Raw genomic sequence first — 10068 nt, 5'->3', positions numbered from 1 at the left:
TCAACATGAATGCAAATTCCTATTAGATTCACTCCAACAGGTCAAAAACCCATAAAATGCAGCACATTAAAATCACTGAAAAGTTTGAAAAAATAAACATGAACCACCCCATTGCATGCATAAAGGTAAAATGCACATAATCAACAATAAACCCATCATTTTCATATTCATCTTACCCTTCTTCTGGCCAAAAGTTAACCAAACCGCTCCTCAAGACTACAAAAACGGGCTCCTATCTTAATCAACACGAACGTGAATTCCCATTAAATTAAACTCCAGCAGGTCAAAACCCCATAAAAAGCAACACATTAAAATCACTCAAAATTTTAAAAATAATAAATACGAACCACCACATTGCATTCATAAAGATAAAAGGCACATAATCAACATTTCGCCAATAAGTTTTCCACCACAAGTCATTGTCACAGCTAATTCAAGAAAGAAGGGGAAAAAAACTACTAAAACAAGTCCCTTCTTCAGGGAGCAAAAAAGGTGAAACCAAATAAACCCTAATGAACTGTCACAAACCCTAGTAACCAATCGTTTTCATATTCATCATGCCCTACTGCTAAAAAGATAATCAAAACACATCTCAGACTACGAAAATGGGTTGCTATCTTAATCGACATCAATGTGAATTCGAATTAAATTAACTCCAACAGCTCAAAAACCCAATTACTTTGACTATATTCCTACAGAAGGAGCCAATAAAGAGTGGGGGATGGGACGGATTTGATACTACCGACACGTTGATACATAGAGCTGCCGGTTAGTGGATTTTTTAGAAAGCGTGTTTCCTCCTTTTATTAGACTATAGGTTTTTTCCTCTTCTCTTCTCCGTGTGTATTGAATGATGGAATGAATAGAGCTACGTAGCGCGTAGCATAGTGAATGTTGAAAGCTCCGCGTAGCGTTCTTATTCTTAATGAAGAGGAGTAGTCAATTGCAGAAGTAGAATAAGCAGCTCCTCTCTCTTTCGGTGGTGTAGAGCGGGGGCTTGTGTAGTGATCTGGCAGAAGCTCGTTCAATACGCTGCCTCCGCTTGATTATTCAATGAATGCATGCAATGAATGCGTTGTTGATAAAGAGCGCCCTTCGCACTTTAGCAACTATCAACTCAGAGCTCTAAGCTACAAACTCGTACTGGATCGAGCACCTCACTTCAGCAGCTACCGAAACGGATTGATCGGATTTTGCTCATAAAATGATGCACATTAAAATCACTCAAAAATTTTAAACTAAGACTACGAAAATGGATTCCTATCTTCTTCTCTTTTTTTGGTAACTAAATGGGTTCCTATCTTACTCAACATGAACATGAATTACCATTAAATTAACTCCAATAGGTCAAAAACCCATAGAAAGTAACACACATCAAAATCACTCCAAAAAATTTAAAAAAGAAATACATACGAAGCACCACATTACATGCATAAAGATAAAATGCACAAAATCAACATTTTGCCCAATAAGTTTTCCACCACAAGTCACAAAACCTAGTAACCTACTAAAATAAGCCCCTTCTTCAAGGCGCCAAAAAGGTGAAACTAAATACACCCTAATGAGCCATCAGAAACCCTAGTAACCAACTAGAATGAAGAGACGGCCCAAACAAGAGTATACAGTGAGAAAAACAAAACAAAAAAGCAGAAGAGAAATGCATAATACCGTCTTCCTCATCTTCGTCGTTGACTCCATCACCGTCGACGGGTTCTCTCTCGTCCTCCTCAACATCGAGTTCATCTGCACGAAACGTGCGAAGAGGAAAAAAAAAAAGATACTGAGCGCCACAGATTTCGTAGCAAATATGCTTCAAAAATACACATCTTCGTGGAGTTAGATTAGGGTTTTTACCTTCGTCGTCTGAGATTCGGTTGTTTCCGGCCATTTTCTGGAGAGAAAATTAGGGCACGAAAAACCCTAGGATTTGTGAGCAGGTGCGATTTGAGCGAAAACCCTATAAGAGCACACAGATGCTTCTGAACTACAAGAATCTGCAATATCGTGATTTATAGAGAGAGAGAGAGGGGGGGGGGGGGGAAGGGGTTTGTGAAAGGGATCAGAAATTGCTTTTGGGCGGTGCAGTCCCACTACTTCCTCACCATGTCCTCCACTCCATGTATAAATGGAGAACATGTACAGTGAAAGATTTTTAGTCCCTGCTACAAAGACCGATATATATAGGAAAGTTTCACGAGGCCATATCGGTCTTTTATATATATATATATATATATATATATATATATAAGTTTCCTATTTTCCAATGGAATACTGTTTGTGTTTCTTGGTTGAATATCAAGAAAAGGGAAAACTAGTATTTTGTTGGGTAATTTCTCACTTTAAAAAAAAGGGAGATAAAACAATAGGGTAGAGATTCTTTTATGCACTCCACTTTTTACTAACCACATTCAATTATTAAAATGTTCTTAAATTTTGTACAAAAATTATTTCATTTTCATAACAAAAAGAAGAAAATATTAAAAACTAAAAGGTTATTTTGGTAACTTCACACACTAAAAAACATAAGGGGTGGGGGGGTGAGTAGTCAAAAGGAGAGTGCATAAATCACTCCCATTCTTATACTCCTTTTTTTGCAACCGTGTTTTCTTTTTTTGTCTTCCTGTGATGTGAATTTACAATATTGCTCTTTTAATTGTGAAAGAATGTACAAATAAAAAGTTAATTTTGTAAATTTTCATAACAAGAGGACAAAAAAAGAGTTTGAAGATCAATTACCAAACAATATATTTCTAGTTAGCAATGTTGGAAGCTCCCTTCTAGCCAAAGTATCTTCCATCATTCAAAATGGGAGTTGGCACTGGCACTGGCACTGGCACTGGCACTGGCCCAGGCAGAGAAACAGGGCAATAATGCAAATTATGAAAATTATGAGGAGCACACCTTCAACTCTTAGACCTAATCTAGCTGTGGAAGATTCTGTGAGATGGCTGCCTGCACCTAGCGATATTTTCTCAATTCAAACTGCTTGGGAAGCTCTCAGGTCCCTCTCCCTAAAGTTCCATGGGCTCATATTGTATGGCTTAAGCAAGGTATTCCTTGATGGGCTTTTATCATGTGGATGGTTTGCTGGGGTAGGCTCCCTACAAAGGATAGACTCTTATCATGGGGGATGAGGGTGGACCCTCAGTGTGTTTTTTGTCAAAGTGTGAATGAGTCCCATGAGCATCTCTTCTTTCATTGTTCTTTCTCAGCTTCTATTTGGGGTAGAATTCTCCATTTGTTTCGCATGTCTAGGTGCCCAAGGGAGTGGGAGCATGAAATTACATGGGCTGTGCAACATCTCAAGAAGAAAGGTTTCCCTTCTGCTCTCTATTACATAGCTATGGCTTGGGCTGTGTATTACATTTGGAAGGCTAGGAATGAATCAATTTTTGGCAACAAACAATACTGTCCGAACACCATTTATGAGCAGATCGTTAAAGACGTGCGTGATAGAGTGTTCTCTTGGAGAAACTGTGGTCATAGCCCTGTGAATAGAATCTTACGTAGTGATTGGAACATCTCGGAGAAAGTTCTGTAGTTAGTAGTAGTTAGGCTAGTCCTTTGTTTGTTGTTTCTGTGTTTTGGTTTCCAGTTTTGCTGGGGTATGCCCCTTAGTTTCTTTGTATATTGTCTCCTTTTTTGGTAATAAAATCCCTCTTTAACAAAAAAAAATATATTACTAGTTTCTAAAATTTGCATAGGAAACTGTTATTTGAATGCTGATTATGTACTCTCTCAGAAATCAACTTTGTCAATGCAAAAGAAAAATTAGGCATTTTCAATCGAGTCAGAGTCGCAGTATGATATATTTTGAAACCCTTCTCAAATCGTGTACGATTGGGCTGCTGCCTGTTAAAGGTTTGAATAAACGAACGATGATAAATATTATGAGACACCATGCATTGCAAAAGGAAAAAAAAAAACATAGATAAGATACAAATAGCATGAGTACCACAATCCTATATCAAGGACTACCAAAAGGATTTGAAACAATTAATATCCAACAATTGCATATATAGTCCCAGGCAGTCACACAATGGACTTGTGCTTAGAAGTGTGCGTTAAGATTCCTACATTGTTATTTACTTACTTTTCTTGCTGTGAATTTTGGTAAAAAAAATTTGATTTTTGCTTTTGAAAAATAAAGAGAACATTGTGTGTTATAGACATGATTAATACTCTTATATCATATATACTCTTATATCATATAACAATATAGATATATGGATAGATAGAAATATATCGATTTGAAATTCATCACACTATCTTCACGCTGCCGCACCTCCTTAAACTAACTATCCACTCCAATGTTGTGGACAAACACCTCTCCTTGCCACACCGTCATAAGATTGGATGTCGCCAGCAATCGATGGACAATAAGTGTTAAGTTGCCCATGGACATGTACAACTGACTAGGTAAAACCCATATTTAGCTATTTTGCCTATTCAAATATTATCTAACATATATTTTCTAACACCCTCAATAGAGGCGAGTAAAATAGTTTTTCCTGTAATAACTCTCCAAAATTACCTAGTTACTATTCACAAATCCAATTGTTTTTTTCCCAAGTTCTCTATCCTTTGAAGTTTTCTTTCTCCCTTCCTCTCATGAAAAGTAAGAAAAAGAAAACATAAACAAAAAGCAATAAAGAGAAACAACGCATATTAAATTAGAGAATAGGTAAAAAAAGATATTATTAGTGTTGGGATTTTGAAAGGAAACGGGATTATTTAAACTAAGAAATGGATGTCCTTTCGATTATGCTCTGTAATGGCATCAGGGACAACCTGCTTAGTGGATTAAAGATCAAAAGGGGATGTCCCCTCCTCTCTCATGTTCTGTTTGCTAAGATGCGTTACTTTTAGCGTCAAACGAAAATCGTGGGATTCATAATCTAAAGAATATTTTGGATCAATCCAGTGTAGCTTCTGGTCAGCTCATCAATTATGATAAGTCAGCCATCTGTTTCTCTGCCAATACTAGTCAGGATGCTAAAAGGGTTATTTGCAATATTTTGAATATTCCAATCATGGGAGCTGACTCAAAGTATCTTGGCTTATCTTTCTTTTGGGGGAGATCCAAATCTGAAGCTTATATGTTCTTGATTGAAAAAGCTATTACTAAGATGCAGGGCTGGAAAACGAAAGATTTGAATGCTGCTGGCAAAGAAACTCTCATTAAGCACGTCATCCAAGCTATTCCCTCATATGCCATGGCCTGTTTTTCCCACTCTCAGAAGTTCTGCAACAAACTTAACAAATATGTAAGAAGGTTTTGGTGGTCCAGCTCTCATGAGGATGCAAAGATTCATTGGGTTAATGGAGATGATCTTTGTAAAAGCTAAAAGTCAGGGCGGTTTGGGATTTCATGATTTCAAGAGTTTTAATCTTGCCCTCTTGGCAAAGCAAGGGTGGAGGCTCATTCAAAATCCTAATGCTTTCTGCGATTGTCTTTTAAAATCTCTTTACTTTCCTGATGGCAATTTCCTTAAAGCGACGAAGGGTTCTCGACCTTCCTAGGCATGGGCTAGCCTTCTCCAAGGGAGGGATCTTCTGATGAAAGGAGTTCTTTGGCAGATACAAAATTTCCTTTTGTTGGACAGTCTAATTTTCAAGGATTTTGAAATATATGAACACTAGAGAATACCCACGCATAAAGCCAATTTATGAAAATAGTCTCTACAAATTAAATCAATCGTATTGCATATTATTGCCCCCCTGCAAATTTAAAGCCACAGAAACAACCTTAGTAGCAGGATTCGTCCAACTTGGTGTCGCTCCCAACACAGGAGCGCAGATTTGCGCTCCAAAGTCAGATTCGTGATGGGAGCGCGAGTCCTACTACACGGGAGCGCGATCCTAACCAAGCTTGGAGCGTGTGGGAAGAAGACCAGTCGATCGGAGCAAGAACAGGGGCAGCCGCAGCTGCAGATCGAAAGAAGAAGAAGGAGGAGGAGGACGACGACGACGAGAGAGAGAGAGACCTGAACGACTGCTGCTGGGATTCCTATCGTCGATGAAGAGCTGCGGCTGCTGCTCTATTGTCAGAAGAAGCAGAACAGTTCGTTTTGTTTAGGGTTTTGTTATTCCATGTAACATAGGTCCACTTGAGTACAGCTGTCAACTCTTTTTTTACTAGAAATTAGAATTTTAGTGACAAGCGTACAGCTGTATAGCAACATAGTTTTCCTTTCTTTTTTTTTATACTCCTGTTTTGTATATTTAAAGGTATTACAGCAGCCCACTAAGGGCTTTTCTCTCATATAATGGACTTTTATTGGGCCAAGTAGACTTGTTTGGTACTAGTACATGTCTAGCTCAAAATAAATTTAAATGTTTAAAATTTATATATATATATATATATATATATATATATATATGCTCCTATCCCGCTCCCAACTTCGGGAGCTTCTATATTTGCCCGCTCCCACGCTCTCACTTCGTGCAACTAAGGAACTCTTCTCAGATTCATAAAAGACCCCACTAAAAATAAAAACAATCAACAAAAGTGAGAAGAGAGATTCCAAGCATGTAGAGAAGTTTTCCTTGTTTGATTACAAAACGAGTAGATAAAATGATAGGTACGATACAATACCAAAATGGTGATTGTTTGGTAGAGAAAACGGTGATTATGTTTCCCTTTTAGAATCTTTTCTAATCACACGGCTATAACCTTAGTACAGAAAATGATCAGACGACCATAGAGGTTGTTATCGTTTATATGCCAAGACATTTCAAAAGGAAAGCGCTCTGTTTTATCACAAAGATTCATCTGTACGGGTATTCATACATCAACCAAATATAAGAATCGATTATCCTGTATGTGGATGAAAGTGGAGATATAGATGCAAAGGTGAAGGTGGATAACACATGCACATGCGATGCCATAGAAATCAGCGCAGGAGGACAAAAGGGAAAAGCAAAAGAAAGCAAGAGACCAATATGGAATACAATCTAGAAATGCTGTTCATTTGAAAAAACAAAATGAGGTAAAGTATGTGTACTGAGAACACTTTAAATGGAGTATGGAAATATTTACTGTGCTAATAAGGTACCAAGAACCACAGTAAAACACTGGGTGCTGTTCCCATGCAGCTCCTTAATCTGTAGAAAACCCAACTCAATGGAGAAGCCATGTGCCTAATCCAGCGCCACTGAAATTACTAAGAACATACAGTCCCATTCAGGCGATCTTTGCATTGGGTCATTCAATCATGAGAACCTTTTGTGCTAGATAAGCTTTATCCTTTAATGGGGATACAACCAGGGGAACAAGAGGATGTTCCTCAGGAATTTGCCACATTGCATAAGATCTCTTAGGCAATCAAAGCATCGACAAGTGGGAGTCTTACTGAATCCACAAAAGATTTGATGCCACAAAAACTGAATGTCCATAAAAGTTATGAAAGAAGTTGAACCATCACCTAATTAACAATTGTCGTTCGTAAACATGGTTGCAAAAACCAACAAAGGATATGAGTATAAAGTTCTCTCAGACCATTAACAAGACCAACTAATGGTTCATCACCCCCCCTACGGATAGAAGCATTATTTCCTCAGAGAGAGAGAGAAAGAGAGAGCAACAAACCTGAAAATCCTCCGCCACCACCTAAAGTCTTGTAGCAGCAAAATCCAAAGTTTCTCGAACAGTTAGTTCCGCTATATGGCTATCTGTTTGACTTATGTAAGCAGAAGTCCTCTGAACGCAGAAATCATCTACCTTCTCTCCATTGTAGGTAACATTACCGGCTTTCTGAAACCAAACATTAAAATTATAATCGGAGAATATCTTCAAAGTTAGTAGGAATTCTTAGTAAATTCCCAATACAGTCGTTAATTCCAATTTTATACATGTAATCACCATATCCTCCCTTTTGAAAAAGTACATTAACTTTCAAACCGATTGATGTCTCATCACAATGTCGAGAAGGCCCAATGTTATGTGATTGTTAAATTTGAATAGACAATAAACAAAAAATGAACACTACCAGAATTATATGGGTACAAGAACAGCCAAGTAGTTTGTTACATCACTTCATTATCCATCCATCTTATCCTTCTGTATCAACTTCCAAACAGACCAAGTCTTATCCTGTTTCTTAATTACTTTCTCCTTCTATCGATCATATCAACATCTTTAACTTCCCTTCTTCGTTAGAGTAAATTAAGTTTAACGAATAACAAAAAAAAGACTTTCCTTCTTCATTATCTGAAAACCATATACATCTTATCCGTTCATATCAATTATCAAACAAACCAAGTCTTATCCCCTTTTCTCTTATTCTATCCTATCAACTCCTTAATTTGGTTTCGTTCTTATCTCAAAATATTATCCGTCCGAGAAACGCTCAATTCTTTAACTCTACTTCTTTCCGTATCTCAAAACCTTATCTGCCCGAAAAATGCATGTTTGATGAGAAGACTACTTTCCTAGACAGTTGGTACCAATTGCTATGAATAGATAGAACAACTAGCACGATAGCGGCACGTGATCGGGGTTGAATCTTATAACCGAGGTTGCGGGTTCAAGCTCAGTTAACTACTAAACACTAATCGACGCCGATGAAAAAAGATGGCGAAAAAGACATCCGACAGTACGCCACCGGTGTGCGTGACCCGCGCCAACGGCTTCATCGGCACGTGGCTGGTCCGAACCCTCCTCGACCACGGCTACACTACCGTCCACGCCTACGTCTACCCCGAATTACCAGTACGACAACCCCAGAAGATCATTTACCCCGAGTCAAAAGTTCAAATCAAATGTAGAGTGTTGAACTCTATCCTATTCCATGAATTTTAACCCAGCCGTTCTCAGTTACAATTTTGAGGCATAGCTTACACTTTTTAATATAAGAGAACAGCAATATCGATACCTGCGGATCTGGAATCGGACCTTACTTCTTCGCGTTCTTCCCGGCCCGTTGTTACTTCTGGAAAGGGGGAGAGGGAGGGCAACACAGATGAGGTTGGAAATAGGAGCTCTTCCTAGCCCATTCCGACTTCTGGAGAGGGGGAGAGGGAGGGCGGAGAGGGGGTGAGGGAGGGCTGCGGAGATGAAAATGGCGTACAGTGGAAGCCCTAGGAGGTGAAAATGGGTCAAGGGCAGTTTTGTCATTTCACTCGGCGGCTGTGGGGAACAGTGATCAAAACGACGTCGTTTTGGTCGAAGATTTTTACGAAAAAGGAGGGTCCCGAGATCTGGAACGACCATAATTTTTGCAAAAAAAAAAAAAAAAAAAGGTGCTGCTAAATACAACTGTAAATTTACTACATGTAGCCAATTCATAAAAGAAAATTTTGGGATTCCCTTTTATGAATTGACTACATGTAATAAATTCGCAGTTGTATTTAGCCGGGCCCAAAAAAAAAAGAGCTTTACCAAAAACTGAAACACCCCCTTAGCAGCCAATTGCTTCCAATGTACTAGTTGGAGCAGTGATAAACATACAATGAGACCCACGTGCCACCCATGGGGTTAGGAAACAACAAGAGGGTCGCTGTATGTGGTGTCGATTGTACTGTGTGCGAGGCTGTGGGCCGCCCCCGCCCGTGATTCAATTCAAAACCACCGCCTTAACACCAACGACTTACAAAATTAATGCTACTGTATAACATTTTTTACTCTCCCTTCTGTTCTCCTCCCCACCCACCAAATCTACCCTATGTTGATCCTTCCCCGTTTTCTCCCCCCGTCCGTTTCTTGCTTCTCTTTTATGAATTCGGTGGCCCGGCCTCTGTGACGGTTCTCTGTCCTTCGTGCTCAGCTTTCTGAAAAGAAACACCAAAGAAAAGCCTAAACAAGACGAACTGTTCTACTTCTTCTAATGATAGAGTAGCAGCCGCAGCTCTTCATCGACAATAGGAATCCGATCAGCAGTCGTCCAAGTCTCTCTCTCTCTCGTCCTCCTCCTCCTCCTTCTTTTTCTTCTTTCGATCTGCAGCTGCGGCTGCCCCTGTTCTTGCTTCGATCGACTGGTTTTCTTCCCACACACTCCAAGCTTGGTTAGGATCGCGCTCCCATGTAGTAGGACTCGCGCTCCCATCACGAATCTGACTTTGGAGCGC

General features: G+C 39.2%; 1 protein-coding gene across 3 annotated transcripts in view; it reads right to left on the bottom strand.

The window, feature by feature from the left end:
* LOC131320730 (transcription elongation factor SPT6 homolog) overlaps positions 1–9071 on the bottom strand; it is an 18335-nt gene extending 9264 nt beyond the window's left edge. For 2 of the 3 annotated variants that reach the window (XM_058351545.1, XM_058351546.1), the window contains exons 1-4: positions 8877–9071; positions 7592–7756; positions 1855–1957; positions 1669–1743 (exon numbers count right to left, since the gene is read on the bottom strand). In XM_058351545.1, the coding sequence (XP_058207528.1) occupies positions 1669–1743; positions 1855–1888 (109 nt within the window). In that variant the 5' untranslated portion in view covers positions 1889–1957; positions 7592–7756; positions 8877–9071. The remainder of the gene's footprint in view (positions 1–1668; positions 1744–1854; positions 1958–7591; positions 7757–8876) is intronic. The other variant, XM_058351548.1, reaches the window with a different exon arrangement.
* Between the last annotated feature and the right edge of the window lie 997 nt (positions 9072–10068).

This window comes from Rhododendron vialii, chromosome 3a (assembly GCF_030253575.1).
Source record: "Rhododendron vialii isolate Sample 1 chromosome 3a, ASM3025357v1".
Classification (NCBI taxonomy): Eukaryota; Viridiplantae; Streptophyta; class Magnoliopsida; order Ericales; family Ericaceae; genus Rhododendron; species Rhododendron vialii.
The sequence above is the reverse complement of the archived record's forward strand: the minus strand, read 5'-3'. Positions and strand labels throughout refer to the sequence as shown.